The 26,359-nt window shown below is 50.0% G+C and overlaps 2 protein-coding genes across 3 annotated transcripts; one reads left to right on the forward strand and one right to left on the reverse strand.

Moving 5' to 3' along the window:
* Window positions 1-2,417: 2,417 nt before the first annotated feature.
* Window positions 2,418-20,886, forward strand: COPS7B (COP9 signalosome subunit 7B). 2 transcript variants are annotated; one of them, XR_011680825.1, is made up of 8 exons: window positions 2,418-2,533; window positions 4,456-4,631; window positions 5,805-5,880; window positions 7,418-7,506; window positions 8,094-8,296; window positions 9,546-9,651; window positions 10,944-15,738; window positions 16,533-20,886. XR_011680825.1 is itself a non-coding variant. In XM_071437860.1 (7 exons), exons 2-7 carry the CDS (start codon window positions 4,470-4,472, stop codon window positions 11,100-11,102), a joined length of 795 nt encoding a protein of 264 aa, XP_071293961.1. In that variant the 5' UTR covers window positions 2,418-2,533; window positions 4,456-4,469; the 3' UTR covers window positions 11,103-15,849. The 2 variants fall into 2 exon arrangements, 1 of the variants encoding a protein (XP_071293961.1); XM_071437860.1 differs by lacking the exon at window positions 16,533-20,886 and having other exon boundaries at window positions 10,944-15,849.
* NPPC (natriuretic peptide C) lies at window positions 20,885-24,721 on the reverse strand. Its single transcript, XM_071437861.1, has 3 exons — window positions 24,442-24,721; window positions 22,720-23,017; window positions 20,885-21,336 (listed from the first exon to the last, which is right to left on the reverse strand). Exons 1-2 carry the CDS (start codon window positions 24,532-24,534, stop codon window positions 22,733-22,735), a joined length of 378 nt encoding a protein of 125 aa, XP_071293962.1. The 5' UTR covers window positions 24,535-24,721; the 3' UTR covers window positions 20,885-21,336; window positions 22,720-22,732.
* Window positions 24,722-26,359: the final 1,638 nt, after the last annotated feature.

The following is a 26,359-nucleotide window of genomic DNA, read 5'->3' on the forward strand; positions in this document are numbered from 1 at the left end:
AGCACATAATCCTAAAAATCTTGCAAGAAAGTTGCTGCAAATCCCTCTATCCTTTGGTGCCACTTGGAACTGAAAACCTTTCCTTCACATCTCTGGCAGGTGTGGGAGCTTCTGAGCTACCACTGCAGGCGAGAAAATGCCTCCAGCCTGCTTTCTGCTTCTCCAGCAGCTGTTCTCAAGGTGCAGGTAAGGGAGCTGGTGTTTCTGCAGAGCAGAGTAACTGGGAGATAGTTCAGATAGCCCCAACTGGGGCTTCATCCCACCCCACACCTGATGGGAGAGGTTGTACAACTTCATATCTACAGCCAGACAGACATCACTCCTTGCCTGGCTGAGATGAGAGTCCAGCAAGCAGCTTAGTCCCTGGATCCTGGGAAATAAAGAGAGTTCAGGAACTTTTCAGCAGGGCCTGGGAGCTCCCCTCCACCATGCTCTGGAGGTGTATGCTGGCAGCTGCAGGGAATGGGGATGAATGGATGAAGGGTCGTGGAAGCACACACAGCTGAGCAATGAAATATAAGGGAAAATACAAGAAACACAAAAGTGTTTTCACTCTTGGCCCTCTCCTTGGTGAGGTCAGGTGTCCTCAAAGTCTGGGGGTCCAGGACCCCACTACTTGGGGACATTACTGTGGCAGTGCAGGGAAATAAGGTGAATTATGTGCTGCCTAAAAGGGACCTGGACTGTAGAATCACAAGGGGAAGAGGTGGGGTGAGTCAAGAGATAATGCCAACATTAAAAGATAAAATGGATTAACATCTCCTGGCACACAGAGAGCTGCGTGGGTGGAGCAAGAGGTTGCAATAGCTGTTTAAAAGGGAGTGAGACAGCTGGACATACACATATTTTTCCTCTTAAAAACAAAAATCCGCCCCAAAAGCTGAGCTTTGCTGATGCTGTCCTCCAAAGTCCAGGTCAGTCAGCCAGACTGGCTGTCAGCAGTTGGGAGGTATCAGGACAGGGACTCCTGGCTGACCTACATGGGGCTAACAGATGATTTTTACCCACAGGTTCTAGCAAAAGGTTGCAGAATCCATGGGAAATAGCTCACAATCATATATTTCCATTTCAATTTCAGCCTGGAATTTGAGCTTTAGTGAGTGTTGGGAAAAAGGAGGCCACACACTGTTAGTCCAAGGCAACTGTTCCAGCATGTCTGCAGGATGAACTGTGGGCAAGGGCCTGGTTAGGATGTGATTAAAGAGGTAATTCTCGTTCCCTGTGCAGATGAGGGCTAAGTGTGGCTTAAGTAAATTACTGACTGGCTTGTTATAGCCCTGGCTGAGTTCCCTGGTTGCGCAGGGCCTGGTTTTTTACATCCAATTTGCTCTGAAGCCCAGAGTGTCACAACAGCATTCCAACACCTGCATCTCTGCCCTTGTCTGACACCCCTTCTCTGCTGGATGATGGGACCTCAGGGACCTGCTGTAGATGGCTCTGAGACACAGGCTAAGCCCCATCAGTTTCCCTAATAGTTTCTGATGTTCATTCCTTGAAAGTTCTCCCCTCCTGACCATGCTGGTCCATAATTTGATGATCTTCAGGGACTTGCTGACTGAAAGCCAGAAGCACTTTGCTCTCAGCTGAAGGATTTTTAACATTTTGTTCACAACATGGCATGGATGAGCCTACAAACCCTGGGGAGGTTAACAACCCCCAATTCCCCCTTGTTTCCATCCTTATTGTGATACTCTTTCAAGCATCTTTTGGCTCTTGATCTATGCCCTGGGGAGGATCTTAACCCTTCCAGTTCCCTCCCTGCTCCCCCATGTGACAGCCAGAGCTCTGCCCTTTGGTTTATCATTTGTATGGACCATTTTTCTATGGAGTTCAAAATCAGTTCTATCTTCACTCCATCTCTTGCCATTTCCCAGGAGGACTGGCCCGAGAGGCTCAGCTGGTAGAATCACAGAATATCCTGAGTGGGAAGGGACTCACAAGGATCATCGAGCCCAACTCCTGTCCTTGCACAGGACAGCCCCAGGAATCCCACCGTGTGCCTGAGGGTGCTGTCCAAACACTCTTGAGCTCTGCCAGCCTTGGGGCTGTGATCACTTCCCTGGGGAGTCTGTTCCATTCAATCTAATAATGGCCCCACTTCTAATAGCGAAGTGGCCTTACAACACCAGCCCTTTGCACGGGTTATTTTGGGGTTCAAACCCCTGTGATGCTGCCACAGGACCTCGTATCCCCTAAAAAGCAGGAATTTTACTTGCTTATACTGGAACAGCTGCTGGGATGCAGTGGAGCAGCTGTTCCGGCATAAGCACATCAAGTTTGCTCCGTGGCTGCTGGAGCACGGCTCTGTCGGTGCCAGCACAGCCAGCCCGCCGTCCTCATCCCGGTACCCCGGGGATGCCGGGCCGCGCTTCCCGCTCCTTGCGGCCGCCGGGATCGGCCGGAACGTTCGGCGCGGCCCGCGCGTTCCGGGGGGAAGGAGCCGCGCGCGGACACCGGCGCCGCCATCATGGCGGCTTGAGGCGCGGCGGGTTCGGCGCCGGGAGCGGCGAGACGGGAGGCCGGGAGCGGAGAGGTAATGCCGGGGCTGGGAGAAGCCTCCTGAGAACAGAGGTGGCGGTGGGGGACCCCCGGTAAATTTCCCCCTGCGGCAGGGCTCGGTGGGGCCCGAGGGCTCTGCCGGGGGTCTGGGGAGAACGGCAGGGCCGGGAAACCCCCGCCTTCCTGCTGCGGGGTTTGCGGGCCGCTTCCCGCCCTGAAACTCCTTAAGCTACCTGAGAAAGGCCTGACCACGAGAGAAGCCCGACTTGTCCCTCTGCTTGGGTTGTTGTAGCTTTTGGACAAGCTACGTTGGAGGGTCTGCTGTATTTCATTCACTTCTCACCGGGATGAATGGGTTTTGGAAGCAGCGAGGTATTCCCTGAGACACGGGTGTGCACACAGGTTGCAATAGCACCGCAATTGTTTGAACATTTACTTGGAAAGGGGCAGAGAATTGGCATCTCTTCCCCACCAGAGCATAAATACAGCCAGCCAGTCTTTTGTAACCTCATACGCCAGCGTGTGGTTTGATCACCTGTGAGGGAGGACAATAGAACTGTGAAATATGAATCTCATTCCCAGCACATATGAATCTCATTCCCAGTCAATCCATATTCTCTCGTGAGGAAATTGTCCTCTCTGTGAGCAGAGGGAGCACGCTGATGTGTTAGGCAGGCACACTGACTGTTCTGTAGTGCAGGGATTTCTGGGCACAGCTGAGGTGCTGTTCAGCCTGGCTGCACGTGTGCCCCTGGTGGAAAGAACCCCAGAGAGACTTCGGGGGCTGAGATATCTCAGTGTGGAGACTGTTAAAGGCTGCCCTCTAAAGCTCAGACCGTTTGTACTTGCAGGTGTAATAGAACAAAGTGAAGTGTATTTTTAGAAGTTGACTAATACAGGAAGCTGTGATGCCTTCACAAGCCTTAATTTGGTTAGGCCTGGCGGAACGGCAAAGCCCCTGTATGACTGTGCTCCCCCCCACAAGGGTGGGTGTGGGCCCAGCTCACGTGAATCACACAGAACCAGACAGGTTCTCTGGTGTTTGGTTTTCATCAAGGTTATGCCCTCTGCTTGATAATTATCCCATACAAACATAACACAAAACCTCCCTTATCTGCTAAGTCCTTTGTTTGGTTTCTGAATAACATGCTTGGGAAGTTTTGTCTTAGTTGTTTGTAAACAAACAGCTCATTTTGTGGAACTTGTTAATAAATAGTGGTTTACATTTCAAAAGCAACATGTTGGTGCTGGGAGACAACATGCACACCAGAAATGTCAGGCAGCAGCAGAAGACAAAGACCTCTCTTTACAGGAAACTTAAATAGAGCCTTTGTAGAAAGGATATTTTTATCACTTAAGCTTCCCAGTTAACCCCAAACACTTGAACTGCACAGTGCAGACAGGGGAGCTGCTTACAGGCCCCTTACAGTTGTTTTTGCCTTTTGGGCTCAGAAAGGAATGGGAATTATGGAAACACACTGTATCAATAGGCTGAGTCAAGGGAAAAGGTGGATGTGTGGGCATACAGAGTGCATCAGTCCTTCACAGGGAATTCTGTTAGTTGCTGATTTGGAGCTGTGTAATGAGGAAGGAGGAAGTCAGTCAAGTGTATCAATAAGCATCTTTACAGTTGGGATTATTTGGCAGCATCACTAGAAGGAAAAGTCTGAAAACAGCATGAAATCTAAACTCTTGTCTTATAAGAAGGGATCTGCAAGAGCAGATCCTTTTAGGGAACTGCTCAGACAGAAATTTTGCTTAGAAATTGTGGGAGTCATCCTTGCCTCCCCAGCTAAATCAGCAGTTGAACCTGCTGGGTTTTTGGCTTGCCCCCTGAATGCTGAAGAAAAGGCTGGCAGCTGAAATGTTGCTGTGCTGAGCACCTCCTGGTCCCCTGCCAGGCAGAGCTCAGCAGAGGAGAAAGGATGTGTTAATATTATGTTCTTTTACTGACAGATTGAAAACCTAGAATGGCAGGAGAACAGAAGCCATCCTGCAATCTTCTAGAGCAGTTCATTTTACTAGCCAAAGGAACAAGTGGCTCCGCTCTGACTGCTCTTATAAATCAAGTGCTGGAAGCTCCTGGGGTTTATGTCTTTGGAGAGCTGTTGGAGTTAACAAATGTGAAAGAGGTAAGAGTTGAGTTTTTATTCTAATGCCCCTTCTGCACTACTGGCATAAGGGATCTCCAGAAGTTTCTACAGGCAGCCTGTGGGGGAAATTTCTGTGCCAGGAGGGCCTGTTGCAACTTACCTGGGTTGAGAGATGTTTTTGAATAAGAGAGTGACCTTGCTTTTGCCTGTATGTGTTAGGTGTTAAAGAACACCCGTATAAAGCTTTGCTACCTTAAGGCAATTGCTAGCACAGCAAAAACCTGGCAGCAGCACAGTAGCAGTTTTAAGAAGGCACTTTGGCAGCCAACAAGGAAAAAATCCCTTTCTACTTCTTTACTGTCCTGGAAAGCAGAACTTCAGTGCTCTCCAAAAGTCTTTGTGAACAGATGTCTAGTGTATCAGGCCTGGGTGGTAACCAAATCCAAACCATTTCAAACCAAGGTGGAAAGCAAGTTCCAGAGCTTCTGCTGAGAGTGCTTTGCCAGCCCCTGCCTCTTCTACAATGAAGGAATCTAAGCTGAGTATCTCTGCAGCTGGAGTAACACAGTGTACAGCAAGTTTGGCTTTCCAAACAGGCTCTTAAATATGCATAAAAGCACCTCAATGGTTATTCAGTATCAAATCACAAGTGCTGGCTTTTTTCTGGGTTTGTGTGCAGTTAATGGTATTAAAAACCCAATCAATAAAAATTACTGCTTGGTGCTGCTGTTATTCCAGTGAAGTGTTTGCAGGCAAGAGAGGAGCTGTTACCTTCAACTGCACTCCAGTTACAGTGTCCCAGCTTGCTTTGCTTGGAAGCTGTGGTGGCTCTGCAGGTAAGCTGTCCCAGGTTTCAAAGGATCCTCACCAGCCCTCACCATTACCTGCTTGTTTATCACCTGATGAGAGGAGTGGCCCTGTAGGTTGTCAGCTGCTTAAGATTTGCTTTTTTCTTTTACCTCCCAAGTTGGCACACAAAGCATTGACAGTCCAAACTGGAGTTAAGTTCCAATGTATAGAAATGGCTGGATCATCTTGACTCTAAAACTCCTGAAATTTCCTGCTCTTGAGGCCTTAGGAAGGAAGGGTCCAGCTTGGGATATAATTGCTTTTCTGCTTAAGTCCTGTGCAGCCTTCAGCCATTCTCTGGAGAAGGTGCCTTTCAGGGTTGTGTTGCCCATTTTATGTGATGTTTCTTTTCTCCCCATCCAGCTTGCTGAGGGGTCTAACGCTGCTTATTTCCAGCTGCTGAACCTGTTTGCATATGGAACCTACCGGGACTATGTAGGTAAGAGACTGCTGCCCCTTTGCTGAGGCTGGGACCGGGTTGCCCTTCAGGATTGGCAGAGGCAATTCTTGGCTTTCTTACATGCCTGGTGTAGTGTGGCTGGGTGAAAGCATCCAGGAACAGGAGTTGCTTAGGAGGAGAATTGTCTGTAGGGGGTCTGGGTCATGTGTGCTTTTTGCTTGCTAAAAATGAAAGGAAGGGTTAGAGACTGTGGGGTGTTGCTGGTTTGGATGGGACTGCAGTGCTGGGTTGAATTGGTCTGCAGCAGACAGAATTCATTGATGTTCACAGGCCACTTACCTCCGTAGAGGGAAATTTCAGACATCTCTATGGAAATTTAGGTAACACCAGTTATGGAAACTGCAGAAAACTTAGACAAAGTTGTTCTGCATTATTTATAAAAACCTATATGGTTTGTGAGATAACCTTTTATTCCGTGATGGCATTGCTGAAACAAAGTGAATAATTTCTTAGCTAGAATACAAGTTGAAATAATGACTTTTATACAGCTTTAGAAAGACTATGTGTGAATCATCTTTGTATCTGTTGAAATGTGCTTTTATCTCTAGTACTTATGCTTCCATTCTGCTACAATTTAATGCTTCATTTGTGGGTAGCAGCCTCATCCAGACCATTACAGAGTGTGACAAATAATTCTGTCATAGTGCTGTTTCTCAGGGTGGTGGATGAGCTATCTAGTTCCTGTAAGGAGCAGTGGCATCTGTAAGTGCAAGGACTGGAGATTCCAGTGTCTGTGGAGCAACATGAGTCTCATGAATTCTGTGACTGATTAGAGATGTGCTTGCTGTCCATGGCTCTTCTGTCACTGTGTGACAGCACAGTTCATTCTTCCTTTTCTAGTGAAGAAAGAGAAAGGGGGAAAAGCAGTCAAAATGAAGAGCATTGGATGAGGTGGGATGGACGGGAGAACTTGAGTAGCCCTGAAACACTAATTTCCATTAGAGTAGATATTTTAAAGAGTTTCTTAGCTTTGGAGAGCTGCCAGTTGCCTTTCTCTTTTTAAATATTCATGAGGCACATGGATATAATACAGTGACAGTGTGGCCATCTAGATTAATGATTTCTGCTCTCTTCCTCAGCTTGGTACTTTGCACTTTAAATTCTGCAGCTCTTCAGAGAAATAAAACCAGCTGTATTTGCAACCACATCAGCAAAGGGGGAAGATTTTTTTCTGTCATCTTGTTAATGAAATAAAAATGACTTCTAGAAACAAAGCCATTGACCAATTGTTTTGGCAGGGCACCAGTTATGAATTACCTTATAATTCCAGAACCAGAATTATTAAAGAAGCAGATAAGAATGGAATTGCCAAGTTGTTCTTAACTTTTCCCCTTCTCTCCCTGTTTGTGCCAGTTTATCTGCAGCAGCACACTCTGCTCACCAGCCAGCACCCACATTAGCTGGAGGTGTTCGGTATTTCAGGGTGTAGTGTAGCATAACTAGCCTGGAGTTCTGCAGCCTGGATTATGTAATTTTCAAAGTGAAGTCCTGAATCTTGTCTTTTTGACATTAACAGCAAACAAAGATAACCTGCCTGAATTAACAGTGACTCAGAAAAACAAGCTGAAGCACTTGACGATCGTAAGCCTGGCTTCCCGAATGAAGGTAAAGCGTGTGGGGTTTGACAGCCGTTGTCTCTTGGTTTTGTTTTGGAAAATGGCATCCATTCCAGAGCACTGAAGTTGTATCAGACTGCATGGGTACTCACAGAAAAATCCTGTACTGTGAAGGTACACGTAGGGTACAGTGTGCTCTCCTTGTGCATTTGGGATATTGACTTAGTGGACTTCCATGGGTGAAGTTTGGGGGTGTCTGAATTGACATGCAGATTGGTCAGGAAGGTCTGGGAAAATCTGTATGGCTTTTTTCACTGCTGGAGATGGAGAATGATTCTTTAAAACACTGACTTTTTCTTCTAGAGAAAATTATGCAACCCTCTTAATTTCTTCTACAATCCCATTTACCTTTTTTCTTCTAGAATGTGCTATACTATACCAAAGCTTCAGGAATTACCAAAGTTGTGTCAGAATATTTCACAGCCTGGCAAGCATTTGTTCTGCCATGATCAGTCACTGCTGCACCTGTAGGTCAAAGTGTAGGATACAATAAACATTTGAGTCTCAACCTTTTGAGACTTAGCCATTCATTTTGCTCTAGGACTGTTAACTTACTCTTGGTCTTGCTGTTTTTAGTGCATTCCCTATTCTGTGTTGCTGAAGGACCTGGATATGAGGAATCTGAGGGAGCTGGAAGATCTCATTATTGAAGCAGTTTACACAGATATTATCCAGGGGAAGTTGGATCAACGAAACCAGGTGTTAGAGGTGGATTTTTGTATTGGCAGAGACATTCAGAAGAAGGACATCAGTAACATTGTCAAAACACTCCAGGAATGGTGAGGCAGTCTCTCCACCCTCCTTATTCCTTGTACATAGCTTGTCCTGTTTTCCCCCTCACAGTTTCAAGTGCTGGCTCAATTTCATCATGTTCCATTAATCAGGAGTCTTATGCTATAAGTAGGCACTTGGAGGTGGAGTCTGTTGGGCAAGTTTTCCAAGATCCCATCTGGGATTCAGTTTGTATTATGTATCAAGCCAAACTCTACCACATTGTGAGCTTCTGCTCTCACTGTAGCTTTTACATGGCAGAGCTCCAGTGATGAGTCGAGGACTTTGCAGAAAGAGGTGCCAAACTGGACTCATGGTTCTGTGGTGGGAGCTGCAGCACTTAATAATGAGGGCAGAACTGTTAGTTTTCAGCCTTTTTCACTGTGTGGAGAACTGTGTGGGCAAATTCTCAAGAATCACAGCTCTTTGGATAGGATGTCTCTTCAGGTTTGACGTTTCAGGTGGCTTTGTCTTCTCTTTCCTCCTGCAAATGCAGCCTGTCTGCAGCTGTAGTGGGACTGTGGCATTATCTCTTTGTACCTTTGCCAGGAAGCTGTTTCTCATCTTTTTGTAGGATTCCCTTCCCACCTAAAGAAATTCCTGCATAGACTGTGGAGCCCATTGCAGGTCCTGAGCTGATTGGGAATTGCTTCCTAGTTGCTATGATAATGAGTGCATAAAAAGTAATTAAACTGCTGGGCAAATATGCTGTCCTATGGTGGGGACAGGTTTTTTGCTTCTTTGCTCCAACTCCCTCAGTCCCATCACAGTGGGAGGGCTCTGACAGCTTCCAGGATGTTGCAGCATTATTTGGAAGGTAACAGTGAACCCACTGCCAATTCCCTTTTTGTCTTTTCCAGTTCTTGAGTTCCATGCTGAGTGCTCTTGTCATTTGGACACTTAACAGGCAGGAGGACTATATCAATATTACTTTTTTCTGTAATTTAAAATTTTGCGTTTGAATACCGTGTTGCATCCTGTTTAAGCTGTAATTCTGTCTGAAAAGGAAGATGAAAGTGCATTGAACCTGCACTTACTCTCTGATGGTAAGGGTAACCCAGACTCTCTAGAGAGTGCTGAGAAGTGCATCGAGTACACAGCAAAGCTTTTTCTTGCCAGCTTTTTGCAACTCTAAGCAGGAAGTATAAATTTAATAATCTCTTAAACTTTTAGATGAGCGTGACTTATCAGATTGCCTGATTGAGCTGCTCCAGGAAGAATTTGTAAACACTGTTTGATATCATTTGTATCTTGCAGGTGCGATGGCTGTGAAGCAGTTCTTTTAGGAATTGAGCAGCAAGTACTTAGAGCCAACCAGTACAAAGAGAACCACCACCGAACTCAGCAGCAGGTAGAGATGGAGGTGGGTACAGAGTCATCTCAGGCTTCTATGCTGTTGGATAAATGTTTGTTTGCTGAAGGAAATAATCTCTATAATAAACACCTGGTTGATGGTCACAGCTCTCAGAAGAAGGCTAACAATCATGCAAATCAGGCATGGGGTAGAAAGAAAACACATCTGCTTCTACGTGCTAGTATGACCACAAACATCAGACATCCAGCAGAGTGGACCTTTCATTGATAAATTTTTATAAATTTAGGCTAGGTGACTGCACTAATTGTGGTTTCCTGTATTGATTCGTTAGGAAAACTATGCTTTTACCACAAATCTTTATTGCAACTCTGTTCCCTTCGTACAAGGCGGGGAGGGGGTAAAAGCCACTTTGTTAAGCCTGGAAGTGTAGTTAAAAATCTCTGGAGTCTCAATTGCCCTTACAGGAAGTGCCCGCGGCAGCTCCCCCGGGTCGGGTCGGGCCGGGCCGTGCGCGCTCCCGCCGTTAGGTGGCAGCACGAGCCCGCGCTCCAGTCCGGAACCGCGGCCCCGGCCGCTGGGGAGGCGGGGATGGGCCTCCCGAGGCGCTGCATCAGGGGTTATCATCCCTGCAGGTTTATGTTTGCATCTGCTTGGAGGCTTTATCCGTATCCATAGCACTTTTGATTTGCCAGATACCTTTGGCTTGGAGTTGGCACACCTGACGCCCAAACCTTGGGGGTTTTTTGAAGGTTTGCTCAGTGTATTTGTGGTGAGCCCTGCAGAGTTGCAGGGGATCAAGGGTGGTGCTTAGTGCTGTATCTCTGCTTTTCAGCCAGAGTAGCAGAAACATTGCTGCTGCTTCCCACAAAACCAATTTCTGTTCCTGCTTTTTAGCAAATAACCTGTGTCTCAGGTAGTCAGGTAGGCCAAATGGCATTTTTGCTTTTTGAGTTCTGTCCTGAGAGTAAATTTTTCCTTCACTGTCTCCTTTCCCCTTCCTGCTTCTGGCTGACAGAATGGTAGGATAGCTCCTTCTCCACCAAGGCAGTAGTAGGTTCCTCCAGCCAGACAGAAGGGTGGTACAATATTGTACCACTGTCTCTTAGGAAAAAAACTAATCCCTAGTTATTCCAGAGTGGAAATACTATCAGCTCTGTCTGTAAATGAGGATGAAACATTACCTTTATTAAACTCAAATGGAGAGCATGTTACTGCTGAGAGAGTCTCTTTTATAATCTCCACTCTTGTACTCCAGGGGTTTTTCAATATGTTTATGAACAGAGTGTCTGCTGCAAGGGGAGGAAGAAGCAGGTGCTGATTCACTGTCTCTTCTTGGCCAGGTCACAAACATAAAGAAAACATTAAAAGCTACAGCCTCGTCGTCGGCACAGGAGATGGAACAGCAGCTGGTAGAGCGAGAGTGCCCTCCACACACAGAACAAAGGCAGCCCACAAAGAAGATGTCCAAAGTCAAAGGGCTGGTCTCCAGCCGTCACTAGAACATGCCATCTAAATGTCATTCAGTTAGGAATGACAACAGGAGGAGCAAAAAGGGCCTGCGTCTCCTTTTTCAGTGGGTTCTGGGCCAGTCCCTTCCCAGCTGGCAAGTAAAAGCCCTGTTTGAACAGCTCCCAGTTAGCAGCACCTGGCTAAGTTACACTGTGCAGCTCCTATGAGTTTTCAGGGTGTCCCTGCTCTGGTCCTGTCAAGAGGGACTTTTAAAGAAAGGGACTAACCAAAAGGGGCAGGAAAAAACCAAAATATCTGTGGACCGTTTTGCTCCCTCCCAGCCAGTTCATTGCTGCTTAACCTTGAGGAAGCTGCTCTACTGAATCAGATCATGGGAGAGCTTCCCTAGCAAGCATCTGAATCCCAGGGTTGAAGTGTGGCTACCAAAGCCAGGCTGGGAGCGAGGAAGCCATCAACACAGATCTTTTCATTCCTAAAGGGAGCACAGGAAGGTTTCTAGGCCAGGAACTGCTTTACATGGAAGCCTTCAGCCTTTCCACTACCCCTGTCTATTTTAAACTGGGGTGAAATTCACACTACCTCGCTCTGTGAAGATGAGTTCCAGTGCTGGGCTGTTAACTGTCTGTTTACTGCCCTTACTAAGCCCTTTAATCTCTCACAGATTTAAAGCACTGTTCTGCATCTCTGAGGCATCAGTACAATAAGGAGGAAGCAGGCTGCTCTTTCACACAGACCTTGCAGGTGGTTAGGGGCATGCTAGAAACTGTTCCTCCTGAATGTGATGTGACCTCCCAGAGCTGCTTGTGAGTTGTTTCCCCCATTGATACCTTCAAAGGGTAATGCATTCTCTCTTCCTTGGATGCTGGCGACAGTGGGAGAGGAGCCTGTTTGGCATGGAGGCAGGCTGGTGGCCCAGGACCCACTGGCAGGGGTCGCAGCTGCATCCCCTTGCTGAAGCAATGGACTTGATGAGTCTTTCTGAATTTTGAACACTTTCAGGTTGTATTTTCCTCCTTTTTTTTTTTGTACATTGTTGTGATTCTAAAGCATTTCAGCCTTTGTTTTGTGGGGGTTTTTTTATTTGTTACAAACTAACTTCAGGTGATTTGCACCTAGTTTGGCACGGTGTGGGGTTTTTTTTAAGGGGGAAGCATTGGAACAGCAATTCATAAAAAAAGTACATTTTAGAAAAAAAATTAAAAATGCTGATTTAATTCAGAGTCTGGAGTCTTGACTTAGAGGCTGTTTTAGGGTTGTTGTCCAATGGCACCTGGTCACTTGAGCATATTTGATTCTTGGTGTATGTTGACCAAAGGTCTGATTGATCTCTGATGCATCTGGGAGACAGGGAAACCTCTTCACGTTTTGTCAGTTGTTCATCTTTGTCCAGATTTGTGTGGGGCAAAGCTGGCAGCTGAGCCCGTGTCCTGAGCCTAAACAGCTTTGATGCCTGGTTGTGGAAGGTTCAGAGTTGTGCTCTTAGGCCAGGCAGTTCCTTCCTTTGCATCTAGCAGAGTGCTGCTTTGTAGTTTGGCTCCTGCATTTCACTTCTGTAAAGAGATGCTCTTTTCCTGGGCAGGCAGGGGAGCTGTTTAAGCAGAGGACTGTGACAATGCTCCAGTCCTGCAGCCAGCTGTCACCTGCATTTGCTCGTGCAATGCACGTGCCTTCCTCTTATTGCTACCAGGACTCTTTGCCATCTGTGTGTTTGCAGTCCTCAGTCGCAGGACTTGCTCACTTGTGAAAGTAAATCCCTCTCCTTTTCTTCTCCTGCAATGCAGGCACACCAGCTTTCAGTCTGGAGAGGAAGATCAAAATACTCTCCCTCCAGCTTCCTCTGAGTCAAATCCCAGACACTTCTGATTCTGGTCAGGCTTCTGATTCTTTACCAGCTCTCTCTCCCCCTAGAAATGCAACAAGGATGTTAAGTGGATAAGCCCAGAGCACAAAGCCTTCACCAGTAACTCAATGGAACTGTTTCCCAAGCAGTGGCAGGATTAACTCCTGTTTCAGCTTCTCACAGTGTTCAGCTGACAGCTTCTCAGGAGGTGCAGGTGGACCTTGTGTTCCCAAGTCTGTGATGGAGATGGACTGTGTTTCTAGCTTGCTGTGTGGACAGCTGCAATGTGCTGATCATCCATTTCCTCACTGGATTTGACTAGTGAGGCTCTATGGTCCTCTTTCCACTTTTAATATCAGTCCTGCAAAGTGGCAGGGGGAATACAAATGCCTTTGGGAATCATTTTAGCTCCTCATCAAGTCACAGTCTGCTGGGGAGGTAGATGTGAGTTCAGTGCCCTTAGTGTTTATTCCCTGCCAGTTTCAGGAGTCACATTCATTTACTGAAGCTTCTTTTGTGGTTGGAAGTTTCTTAGTTTGTTCTTGTGTTTTTGCTGTTCTCAAAGCCTGGCTGGGGGTGAGGATCTTATTTATGCTTTGGTTCGCATTGCCTTTGATCAGCAAAGCAGCAAGAGAGGAAATAGCACTTTGAATAAAGAGCTGTCCCATGGACAGGGAAGGGACTGGTGTGTTGGAGGGGATGGAGCTGTTGCCTGTTTGGCTTTCCTGGTGTGCCAGCAAAGGGCTTGGTGCTACAAAAGGAGGGGGATGTCTGCAATGAGCCCAGGCTGAGATGAGTCATTAACAAATGACATGCACAGAGTACCTGGGGGAGGCAAACAGCTCTGCAGCAGCTGGTTAATGAATCTGGCTTGAAGGAAAGAGTTAGAAGCTATTCCAGAAATGAAGCAGAAGGCAGAGTTGTTAACGGGCAAGGATGCAGGAGGTGGTGTGCTCTTTGAGAACAACAAAAGATAAAGACTGTGTTGAGTCCTGTTGACTACAGGAAGGGCAGCAACTCAGAGCAGAGTTGTGTGAATTAGGGGCTGAATTGTGGGGAGTGCCCAGGGAGCTGAACTGCTGTGGGGACGAGAGGGAGGTGGAAGCAGAGGCAGATTTGATGCAAACTCCCATGGATTGCCTGTGCCTGCTGGAGGCAGCTAACACAGCTTTTCTGAACACTGCTGGACGCTGCTCCCTGGTGCAGGGCGAGCATCCTGCCCTGCTTTGGTTTATGGCAGCGATGGGATGCTCCAGCTGCAGCTCGCTCCAAGATTGCAGCAGGACAGACTTTGAGCTATTGGACTTCTGTTTGCTTTTTCCACCCAGAGGGAGAGAAAGTGGATGGAAACTGCCTTCCCTCTGCTCTTCAGGGCTTTATTGTCTAGCTTTGTGTTCTGCAGCTCCACTTGTACTAGTGCTTGTTTAATATGGAATTGAGCACTGAGCTGGAAAATGGAAGAGAGGATCTCAGCTGATTGCAGTGCTGGTAGGCTGCCCTAGCCCTAAAGCTGTGCCTCGTGCTAACAAATGACCCTGGCATTCCTGCCGAGACTCGCTTGATACCAGCTAACATCAGGCAATTCTGGAACACAGTAAAGCAGTGCTGATGTCAGTCTCTAACAGAAGAAAACAAAAAGTTTAGAATTAAAATCTCTTCTTCTTTTACTTCCCTTCTCACCTTCTTAGCTAAGTTGACTGCTAACTTACTCTTGTGTTGAGAGCAGGAGGGAAAATCAGTGATGCTGACAATCCCTTCTGTCTTCAGATTTGAGACCTGATCTGCAATCAATCTTGTGCAGCCCTAAGAAATCCCATGGATGCTTGCAGGTCTCTCTCCATGCATCATGTAAAGGAGTAGGACCTGCAGAGCTGCTCTCCAGAGCGAAGCTTTTGGGCAGAAAGTGAAGCCTTTGTTCCTTACAGAAGACAGTGGTCAAAAGAAGTGGCAATTCACCAGCCCTGCAAAGTGAATTTTGCTGAACATCTTTCAGTTCCTGAAAGAATGTAAAAGGATGCAGACCCCAGAGGGTGTTTTGGGTTTTAGTGTTCTTATCCTATGAGGGCAAAATGCATTGGTTCCTGTGTGCCAAGCAGACTTGTGCTTACTCACTGCAGGGAAGACAGAAGAAACAGTGCCCTTATCTTTGATAGCTGTATTACAACATAAATTGCATGGGCAAACCAGACTTCTCCTAAACTCTCAGTTCTGTACAGGATTATATGAGTTCAGCTAAGCTAGAAACCACACAAAGCCCACCCCTGCACAGTAAAGCAGCCCAAACTTGTGCATTCATGGGGCTGTTGATGCTGGGGATTCCTATTTTTGGTCTGAGCCTGTTGCAAACTGCAATGCAGAAAAACAACCTTGCTCTTTATTATTCTAAATAATGGGGAAATGGAGAAATCTAAGAGCCTGCCCAACAAACACAATAGACCCAGATAGCCCCATCTCGGGCACCTGGTCACAAAGTTTCCTGTTTTTTTTTCCACCCCACTAAGTCCTCTATAACACCTGACCTAATGCAAGGGAACTAAAACCTGAGTCTGCATAGCAAATTTCTGTGTAATCTGAAAGAGAGTAACCCAGGGGCATCAAGAAAGGTAAAGTAAAATTTAGAGAGATCTCAGTTCCTACTTGTAACCTCAAGCTTGTATTCTTAATATGGAATTTTAGCCTGACAGTCTGATTGAATTTCTCGGCAGAGTTTTTAGGAATATGTCATTGTTTCATTCTGCTCCATGACGAAGGTCCGTGTCTCTCAGGGACTGTTGACACTTTGCTGTTAGTTCCTCAAGTTTGGCCCTCCCACAGAGCTCCCAGAGGTAAGTGATTGTAAAGAGACTGTGCGTTTACCCCGAGGCTGGGCTGACCCTGCCTCTCAGCATCCCCAGGGTGCTACTCCCCTCTCCCATCAGTCAGCCAGGCAAAGAAATGGGCAGAGCAGCACTTGGCTCCCTGTCTGTTAATCCACAGGCATGGAGGCTCCTTTGTGCAGTGTGTACATCTCATGACATGCCCCACTGCAAATTGCCTGAGTGTGGTAGCTGTGACCACAGTTTTTTCTTGTTGATAAGAAGAGATGTCCCTGCTCTAGTGAATGTGCATACATACACACTGGAAATTCCAGGCAGTAATGGGATGCCATAAGGTCATTTAACAGTCCTGAAATATGTATTTCCCCACAAAGCACAAAATAATTTGTGGCAGTAGTCCTTGCTTGCTCTAATTCTAGTAGAGGATGGCACTCACTTCCACATCTCCAGATCTCCAAAGAGCCTTTAGAAATCTGTATCATTAGGGTGTTTTTGAAATGCCCTAGTCACACATGATAGCTCTGTGTTTCCAGAAGAGCTGATTGTGGTGGGTAAGCAGAGCCTCGCTCCATCAGGGATCAGCTTCTTTGTGAGTATTTGGAGCTTGTTTGACCATAGACTATATTTTCATGGGTATGAGGTTTGGAAGGAGTGTTCTCTTGCCCTTCAGATTCTTCCCAAAGATGCTGTTTATCTCACCAGCCCTCGTGTTTCACTCAGTGTCTCATGATTAGCACAGTCCTAAGGCTGCTCTGTGCTGATGCAGTCTGTAACGTTTCGGTGTTTCATTGTCACCTTCACAGCTGTTAGAGAGCACCAGTTCCTTCAGGATCACCTGCCAGCTGTGGTGCTGTACCTTTTACATCACGACTCTGAGATGACACCTCTCCGTGCTGGCAGACAGGCCAGGTGGGTAGGCATTGCTCCTCAGAGCTCTTCTGCATCTCAGGAGGCACAGGCTGTAGCCTGGTTTAGCATAAAGGAAATCAAGGACAAGGGCAGTGTTGTAAATAAGGGGCAAAGCACAGAACTGTGTCCTCTTCCAGCTCTGCTGCAGCTGCAGAGAGCAACCTTGGGCAGATCAGTTCCTCTGCAGCTGCATTTCCCAGGACAGCCTTGCTCCTTCCTGCTGACTGTCACAGGGTTTTGGTCTTCTGGCTGGGCAGAGGTTGGTTGCTGATGGAGTTGAAGAAGATGAGTGTGTGCAGTAGGGGGGAAATCTTAACACCTTTTAAGCTTTTCCAGGAGTCGTCTTCCTTTTAAGTAGCATACCTTCTTTTCCCCTGATGTAGATAAGGTGGTCCATTGTGGGACTATCAGCCTGGAGTATTATGGGTAATATACCAGGTTAATTATGGAGGGGGCGGGAAAAATAGCCTGTGCAGTTTTCAACAATATCAAAGGGATGCTACCTAATGATTTTCCTATTAGCTCTTTTCCCATCCTGCCAGAGTCGCTGCAGAAGTGTCATTTACAAAGGCAGTTTGCAACTCATTACCCTGGATTTTCACCGTAGTTCTGCTCCAGAAAGCGTGGGCTTTTGCTGCATGCCCCAACCTAATGAATTGCCTGATTCAGTTAGTGCTGCCATCCCTCCTGACAAGGTTAGTTGCTGACTGACAGGAAGGGGCCTGAATTCAATTCCCTTCTTGTTTTTAACTCACGCTTGTGTCAGGTGCAGGCTCCCTCTGGAAGTCGCCCTATGATCCCTTCCCTTTTTTTTTCTGCATTCTGAGGGAAGCAGCCCATGCTTGGAGAAGTCCTGGAGCAAGTGGCAGGGGCATGTTTGTTGCTGCCCCTGGCAGTCCATGCTCCATGCCTCAAGTCCCTTTCCAGATGGAAAATTCCTTTGCTCTCCTGCTCTGGGACTCTGGGCCTCTCTTTTTCTTCATTGCTTTGGGGTTTGCTGTCACCAGAGCTGGGCTTTGCAACCCTTCAGCAATAAGTACCTGGGAAGAGTTGCATGAATGTACTAGGGAAAAACGTGGAATATGGGCTGGGGGAACAGAATGGGTTCCCACACATTAGAAGGCAACAGTGTCACTGTTGTGATTGCTCCAAGGTCTGCTCCAGCCTGTTTGGGCTTTGCCAGGCAGGCACTTGTACTGCAGCACTGGAGAAAGTTCTTTTTCCTTTTCTACTAGAGAGCTGTGTGCTTTTTCAGTCTGGAGGCTGATGGCTCAACTCCTGCTAGGAACTGCTCCTGGAGAGGAGAAATCAAGGCTGTTCCTACATCATGTCACAAGTGTTCCCATTTGGAAGCTGAATTGGCTACTGCTCATCCAGCTGGTGGTGCAGGAAATGTGTAGGTCCCATGAGTGCTAATTTGACCTGAGTATGGACAGGGGACCCTGGAACTCCTTCTCCCCTCACTTCCAGGTGTGTGTACACACCTCTGCTTGAGGCCATTCTCTGGGACTGTGGTTGAGATATCAGATGCCACCTCCTGAGGCTGCACCTTGCATCCAGAACAGCTGTTGATCACTTATGCTGTCTGGGCTGGGATGTAGCAGGGGAGTTTTCCAGGGCAGGCCATGGATCCTTTCATGGGATGTTGTGAGGATCTGACCTAGCTGGCCATCAGGGGAGGCAGTGATGCGAGATGAATTTGTTTTTGCTGCACAAGATGCCTCCTCACCTCCTCGCCTCCTTGCCTGTGGCCCTTCTTGCTTGCTGCCCTTGTTTTCTGCTGAGCCCCTGTCAGGGAGACCCAGTTGTGGCCATTTTGGGTGATTACTGTGTTCTAATGAGCCACTTCTGATTTCCATTCTTGCTTGCCCAGTGAAGCAGCAAAGTGCTCACCAGTGCTCTGAGAACTGACCTCTGCTGGCAGTGCCACTCTCTGCCTGTCAGACCCACTGGTCTGGCTGTGCCACAGAGGGGCTGAGCTTGAGTGGATCTGAGCTTTCCCAAGTGTTCTTTCACCCCTGAGTGCTGCCTTCTCTCTTGCACATCGTCACCACATATAGGCACGATGTTCCCATCCTGCTGGTGGGAATCCACATCCTAAGAGACAGGATGGGATGCTGTTGGGAATCCACATCCTTCTGGTCAGACCAGAAGCAGGAAAGTGAGGAAACAGCTGTTATCCTCTCCCTCTGCACCAGGAGCTCTAGCTCTGGTTGCTCTCCTCTGCCAACCTAATGGCCTTTTGCTGTACAGCTTTGCCCTTTTCCTTGGGCTTGCTTTTTCCCAGGAAGCCCAGTGGATGGAAGGGACCCATGCTGTGGGCTGTGCTTTTATTCTTGGACAATGCTGCCAAGGAGAAATGGGAATCCAGACTGTACATGACCCCAGGCCGTGATCTTCAATCTCCCAGCCTTATCTCAGGTTCTGCCTCACTTATGTGGTAAAATTATGTGGATTGAATTCCTGAGGCTGAGTCCCTGCTGCTGTGTTGAGGACAAGCTCTCTGTCACTAGGCAGGTGATTTTATTTCAGCTCCAGCTTGCAGCAAAAAGCCAAAACTGGAAGGGGAATTGTCCCCACCTTGGTGCCAGCCTGTCACTCTATCATGGTCACTACTCTGGCTTCATGCTCAAGGACCAGGACTCTGAACAGGACCTGCAGCACCACCTTCTTACACCTCTGTTCAGACCTGGCTGTGCAAGGTCTGCACAGTAAGTGATTCCTTGTTGTCCTTTAGCTTTCCTGGGTGACAGTGAACAGTCCCCTCTATTGGGCCTCTCTTTAGGAGCTCCTGATACAGCCCCTCCTTGCCTCTAAAGATGTGTGGAGCTGGAAGGGTGACCTTCACAGGTATATTTGCCTTACAGAGCCCTGACAGTGGGTTGCTATTCCCTATGGGAGCTGCCACTTGCCCATCCTGCCTCCCTCCCTGCCAGGGTGTTGATTTTGTTCCCCATAGGCAACATCTTATGTGGTCCATCAGCTGCTGCTCCCCGTCCAGCGGGCACTGTGGGCACTGTGAGGTGGGTACCTGTCTCTGACGTGCTCATGCGAGGTCAGAAACGCCCCCTATGCACTCCTAACCCGATGATTGAGCTGTGGGTGTCTGGATGAATCCTCTTGTTCTGTTCACCCAGTGTTCTGTCAGAGCTGGGGTGAGTCTGGCTGGAGGTTTCTATGGTTTCCTGCTGGTTGCTAAGGAAAAGGATCGCTTTGCCTCTGGGTCTTGGTGACTTTCTCTTTGCCCTGTCCTAGGCACCGGAGCCCAGCAGAACATAATGCTCGTTGTTTCCCAGCCCACTACAATGGCCAGGGCATAATTTGTGACTCCTGTCACGGCTGGGCTGGGCGCCTGCCACTCTCTTTTTTTCTAAGGCCTCTTTGAAGAATGAGACCAAAGAGCCTTCAAGCAGGAGTTTGTGTGTTTACTGCACTCCCCGCCCCCTCACTTGCTGTTTCCTTTAGAGCTCCAAGTCATTTTAACAATTTATTTCATGCACTTTACATAGCAAGAAGCTGTAGCAACAGCTGTGTCCATGAATCCTTACCAGGCAGCTCTTGGTATATTTTGGTCTGTCTGTGTATTGTCCCTGGCTCAGTTAAATAAATCTCTGCTGGAGGAAGAGACTTTACAGCTTAGTGGCAAAGGGCTGGCGGATGGGAATATCAACAAGACACTTAGTGGGCCACTGGATCCTGGAATAGCAGTCCCTCTGGCACAAAGCTCTGCTCCCAGCAGCGCAGCCAGGGGCCAGGTCCAGCGCGGGCTCTTTGTTGCTGTCAGCAGGGACGGCGTCTCCATCCAGCAGCAGTGACAGAGCTGCAGCTATGGGCTGAAGCTTGGGCTAGGAGCAGTTAAAGCACGTCTGGGACAGATGCTGCCCTTGTCACACTGCTGTGCATCCAGGGCTCGGCTGTTAACTGTGCTGGGCTCATTTCCATGGGTACCATTTGGGATCTGGGCATGGATGTGCTGCCCAAGGCTGTGTGCTCTCGCAGGGAGCTCAGCTGGGGTCTGCAGAGTCCTGCAGCGCCAGGCAGGATTCAGTCCATCAGAGCATCACAGGACTGGGCACAAGTTTACTTTTGCATATGGGATCAAAGCTTAAAATATAAGCTGGCCTTTCTCTCACTCCTGACTTTTCTAAAACATCTGAACAATTTCTTCTTCAGCTCTGTTAAAATCAATCAATCTGACATTTAAATTGTATGTGAATTTGATAAATAAAGACAGGTTACAAAATGCCACACTGAATGATTTTTTTTTTAAGTTTTTCAACTACTTAGGACAAAAAAATGTTACAATGCTTGACTTTTCATTTAGTTACATAAATAATTTTTTTTATAAATATCTCTTTATAAACAATATATAAATAGCTTTACAACATAAATACATTTATGCATGACATGAATTTACAAACAGCAATGTTATACAGCTGGCTTCATCAGTCTCTTGGAAAAGCACTGTCCCTTGTCTCAGTGAGTGTTTGTATATATAATATATATAAGATAGAGAGCACTTGTTAAAAAAATAACAAAACCAAAACAGTTGGTGCCATGACTCCTCGTACCAAAAAGAAAAACACAACCACATCTTTTGTCCATTCCAAGGGGGTCTCTGCTTCTCTAGGTGTTGCCAGGGGGATGGCCGTGCCTGGCCATGCTTGGTAGGAAAAAGTGGACTACAGATTCAAAGCCCTGCAAGGAACAAGAACAAAGTGCCCATTAGTACTTGCCATGCAGCACCCCTTACCCATCCCCAGCCAAAACCCCCGCCAAAGTATCTGTGGCCTGGGGCTGGGGGATGCTGAACTCAGCAGAAGCCATCCCTGAGCTTTTTGCTTGTGCTAAAGCAAGGAAGGAAGTGCATCCTTTGCCTTCTGGCTGGTGTTCAGGGGAGAGGCTGAGGAAACTGCTGCTCCTCTTGCCCTTGTGTCTATTGGAGTTTATTTCCTTGTTCTGATGGGTTTAGTGAGAGAGAGAGGATGTGACCTGCCTACATGGGGTATGTGTGTTCCTCTTGCAGCCCCGAGCTAGCAATACTTGGCAATATTGAGGAGTCTCTAAATGAGGGAGCAGAGAAACAGCACCCATCCCTCCAGGACAGATCAGAGACCAGCACTGGCATCCTGTAGGCACCTTTGGGTTGTGCTATTCCCATCGCCCTGCAGAGCAGCAGGATGCTGGATCCAGTCCCCTCTGTGCCCAGTTATGTTACTGCAGTGCTGTGCCACGGGAAGAAGAACAAGTGGCCTGGGCTACAGTGGTAAGTGCTTCCCGAAATGTGAGTTCATCTGTGTGTGTCCTGCTGGCAGGGCCAGGCCAGAACTGTGCCTCACTGTCCCCAGTAACTGCAGGGAGAACTGGGAGGGGAGGCACTGCTATGTTTTTCCCAAACCCATCACTTTGGGGAAGCAACCCTCCTTCACCCATTCATTGCTACACAGTGGCTGTGAAGCACCGTGGGAGGAACTTCACCCAGCTTCCCATAACTTGCTCAGATACAAAGCTGCAGTTAGGAAAGTGCTACTCGTGGCTGTCACCACACCTAGAAGACGCCTGGGGAACTTATGTGTTGTTTTTCCTTAAATTAAAAGCACTGGAGCATGGCTGGGATAGAAGCCTCCCTAACTCTCCAGCTGTAGGCACACAGGGGGTACCCTGCCCTCCCAACACCTATCCATAGGTCACTTGAGTGTGTCAAGCAGAGGGGGCAACTAGGAACATGTGGCCGCACCGGAGCTCCTCCTGCATCCTTCCCGGAGCCTACGGGTCTAGCTCAAATTAGGGGGGATTCAGTCTGAGCTGCTGCAGGAGCAGCTGGGGTCTCTGACCCTTCTGCAGGGCAAGGCAGCGGGAGGGCCGGTGGATTCCGGACGGGAATGGAATAAGGCCACCTTTGTGTGGCCTTTGCCCGCCAGCAAAGCTGGGGGTTGCGAGGCTCAGCGGGGTGAACACTTGCAGTCCCGTCCGCTGGCATCTCGCGTTCGCAGGGCAGCGCATCTTCCGCATCCCCCGCGGTACCGGAGCGCAGCCCCCCGGCTCCATCCCGGCCCCATCCCGGCCCGGCCGCGCACTCACCGCCAGGGGTCCCTCAGCATCCGAGGCCGCTCATGGCGCCGATGCGATCCAGCTTGAGCCCGAAGCAGCCCTTGCCCAGGCCCTTCTTGTGGAGGCCCTTGTGGCGGCGGCCCGGCGGGTCCTGCAGCAGCCGCGCCCAGCCCGCCCGGGGCCGCGCCTCAGCCCGCGCCTCCCGCGCCTCCCGCGGGCCCGAGCCGCCGCCGCCGCCGCTCCGCTCCTTCTCCCGCTCTTTCTCCCGCTCCGCCGCCTCGGGCGGACCCGCTGCCGCTGCTGCTGCCGCCGCCGACCCGCGGGAGGCCTGTGGGGAGGAGAGGGTCAGAGCGCCGCCGTCCCCAGCGATCCCCATCAGTGTTGGGGACCCCCGTAAGGGACGCGCAGAGGAGTCGGTGTATCCCCCCTGCGATGCAAACTCGCGATTGGATCTGTGCCCGGCAGTGCAGTCCGTCACCCCGCGGCTGTGCCCAGGTCCTCTCTCCTCCCTAAATCTGTGCGCCCTTCCCTGGGGTCAGAGCATCCCCCGACCCACACCATAGCGGTGTCGTCCTGTCCCGGTCACTGCATATCCACACCGCCCCTCCAAAGGGCTGGTGGTGCTGCACACCTCAGCTGTGCTGCTGTCACTAACCTGTCGTCCCCTTCCGTCCCGTCCTCCCCCCACCACCGATAATCTAAAGGGGCCTGAAAGCTGGCAGGTCCTTTCGTTTCAGATCCCTTCAGTCACTGCATCCCTCACCAGTTTACAGACCTCTTCAGATTATGGGCAGGGGTCCTGCCCCACAGCTCCCCGTGCACCACTGCCTTGCAGACTGTCCCAGGCAATGGTGGGGAGGTCAGGGATCCTCCTCCCTGCTGCTCCCTCCCCTCGTTAATGCTGTCTGTGTCCTCCCAATTCTCCAATTCTGACCCACAATTAGAGGGACACACCTCCTTCCTTACTGTTCCCCCATCTCCCAGGCCTTCCATCTTTCTCCGTGCTCAGAGCTGCTGCCCACCAAGCCCTGGAAATGTTCATCCTCATTCATTTTCCCAAAATCCCCCTGTATCAACACTTTCTTCAGCCTGCACCCCAGTGCCTTACAGGGACACCGCCACTCCCATCTCACTGCTGCCCTGGGGCACTCGTCAGACCGGGTCCCCATCTCTGTGCCCAGACCTCAGGGCAGTACCACCCAGTGTCGGTGGCCTCGGGGACATCCCTCGTCCTCAGCATCTCGGGACAACCAGGTCCCCGGGACATTCTCATTTGGGGCGCCCCTTCCCCATGGGACACGCGGGGACGGGGCAGCCACCTGTGTGTCCCTGCCCGGCCTGTTTGGCCGGGACTGCCCGGAGGGCTCTGCTCCCCCGCCCTGTCCCACCGCGCACCTGCTGCCTGCCCCGCTCCGGCTCTGCTCCCCTGCCCGTGCCGGCACAGAGGGGTCTCCAGGGTGACTCCGGGGAGCGCACTGCCCCCCTCCCCTGCCCCGATCCCGCGGGCTGCGGGGCGCACCGCGTCCCATTCCAGCCTCTGGCTCTGGGTGGATGTCCCCGGACGTTCGGGACAGCCTGGAGAAGCAGGGAGTCCCCCTTGCAGTCAAACAGCCCATGCGGAGAGAAAAACCCCTCTTTGCACTGAGTCCGGCACCCCACAGGCACCCCTCGTTTCCCCCGGTGCGGTTAGAGCTCTGAGCGGGACCGGGAGAGGAGGAAGAGCCGGGGAAATGGAGAAAGCTCCAGCCGTACCTTCTGTGGGAGCTGAGACGCCGGCTTCGCCTCCAGCCTGACGGAGAGCAGCGCGAGTAAAAGTCCACCAGCCAGCAAGGGTGAGATCTGCATCCTGCGGGGCCGAGCGGCAGGGGGGCCGGGGGGGCAGCGGGGAGCCGAGGGCAGCCCCGGGGAGAGGACGAGACCGACGGCAGTCAAAGTTCAGAGCGGAGCCCCGAGGTCCCTCCTGCCGCCTGCGAAGTGCCGAGCTAGTGAACTTGGGCTGCTTTCTGCTTCATTCATTTTATAACCCAACCTGCTCGGTGATGTCATCTAAATACCCAGGTCCAACCCGGCCTGCACTCCACAATAGCAGGAATTTAAAGGGGGGGTGGTGGTATCCCCTCTCCCCTGGCAGTTACAAATGACACAAGACAACCAGCTCCGGGAGCTGGAGACCCGAAAGGGAAAGCGGGGGGCATTTGGCTGGATGCCCCCGCCCTCCCCCAAATGCCCCCGGCCCCCCTGGAGCTGCCTGCCCTCCCCTTGCCGGCTGCCCCGCGGCCCCTCGGCTCCCGCACTGCCCTGCTGACCTCCCGCGGAAGGACACGGGCCAGGCAGGGGGGTGGTCCCGGTGCGGGATTCATCCCAAAAGACAGAAATAAGTGCAAAAAGCACCTTTCTTTTTTCTTTTTCTTTTTTTTTTTTTTTTTTTCCCACATCCAGAATTCAATCAGAATCTGTGCCTCCCAGATCCCTGCTTGGCAGGAGCAGGGCCACTGCCCTCTGTGACAGGGACGTGGGGGACACAAAGGGATGGAGGGGGCAGCGGTGCTTCTTGAGGGGATCTAAGTGGGTCTCTCGGGTCGGGGCACTGACCTGCTCCCTCTGCTTCTGGGAGGACCTTGAGGGTGCTCCTGGCCCTGGAGATGGGGCTTTTCAAGCACCCTCAGGATGTCCTTTGCAGGGAACAGTCAGTGTCACAGGGTCCCTTATGGGGACAGGACCTCACTGGCTGACCCCTGTGCCGCCTGGCCTCCCTCTGACCTTCTCCTGGAGCTAGAGGGTACAGGAGAAAGGTGTGATCCTGGGATTAGCTCCAGTGGATTGCAGGGCCTCTGGGGAGGCTCCTTGCTCTCAGCCTTCTCCTTCCCTGGCTGGCAGGGCAGGATTTGTGCCTCTGCTGCTGCTGGGGCTGACAATGGGCAGCTCTGGAGCTCTGCTGGCTTTTTGCTGATGGAGCTGAGCATCATCCCTGGCCCTCTGTCCAGGGGGAATGCTTTTATTGGCATGAGGAAAGACACTCCTTTCATTGCAGGAGCATCCAGGGCTGAATTGCATTAAGCTGGATTTGCACCCCAAATCCGTTCCCTGAGACCAGGGAAATATTCTCTGCTCTTCCCCCTGTCCCTGGAGTCTGTTTCAGTCTGGTCCTTTCCTCCTGCTCTGTATCCTGGTCTTTCTGGGCTCTGCTGCTCCAAAAATCTCTGGGAAGCTGCCCCTGCTGGGGGACCATGGCTCTTTGGGGGTCTGTAGTACCCCTGCTCAGGAGCAGGGAGATGTTTCCTCCTCCACAGCCCAGGCTACTGGGCACGGGACACTTCAAGCGAGATCAGCTTTTCAGCTCCATGTGAACGGGAGCTGGAAGGAGAAGGTCTCGGTGTTTTTTCCATTGTGCCTGCCAGGTGGAGACAACTTGGACTTTTCTGAGTGTGAAGCTGTGCTTGGGCATTTGTCTGCGTGCAGGCAGAGCAAAGTGATGGAGTCGGGATTAGAGCCGACCCTGGGTGCCAGAGAGCCGTGGGTGCAGGCAAGGAGCAGAGAGAGGCCCCTTCTCTCGGGGTTCAGTCCTTGTCCCACGTGAAGTGTAGCTGGAATGCTGCAGCCAGCCTCACCAGGGTGCAAGAAATGGGGGGCTCTGCACCACTACCCCCATCAGCAAGGGGAAGGGGGAGCA

The sequence above is a fragment of the Agelaius tricolor genome, unplaced genomic scaffold (genome assembly GCF_023055355.1).
Source record: "Agelaius tricolor isolate 1412-34295 unplaced genomic scaffold, bAgeTri1.0.p SCAF_12, whole genome shotgun sequence".
Lineage (NCBI taxonomy): Eukaryota > Metazoa > Chordata > Aves > Passeriformes > Icteridae > Agelaius > Agelaius tricolor.

Bases quoted from the DNA above. Each gene is read 5' to 3' on its own strand.
- COPS7B (XM_071437860.1), top strand. From the start codon at position 4,470: ATGGCAGGAGAACAGAAGCCATCCTGCAATCTTCTAGAGCAGTTCATT. The intron at 5,881-7,417 runs GTAAGAGACTGC...TGACATTAACAG, and splicing joins AACCTACCGGGACTATGTAG to CAAACAAAGATAACCTGCCT. The intron at 7,507-8,093 runs GTAAAGCGTGTG...TGCTGTTTTTAG, and splicing joins GCCTGGCTTCCCGAATGAAG to TGCATTCCCTATTCTGTGTT.
- NPPC (XM_071437861.1), bottom strand. From the start codon at position 24,534: ATGCAGATCTCACCCTTGCTGGCTGGTGGACTTTTACTCGCGCTGCTC. The intron at 23,018-24,441 runs GTACGGCTGGAG...TCCTCCCCACAG, and splicing joins CGTCTCAGCTCCCACAGAAG to GCCTCCCGCGGGTCGGCGGC.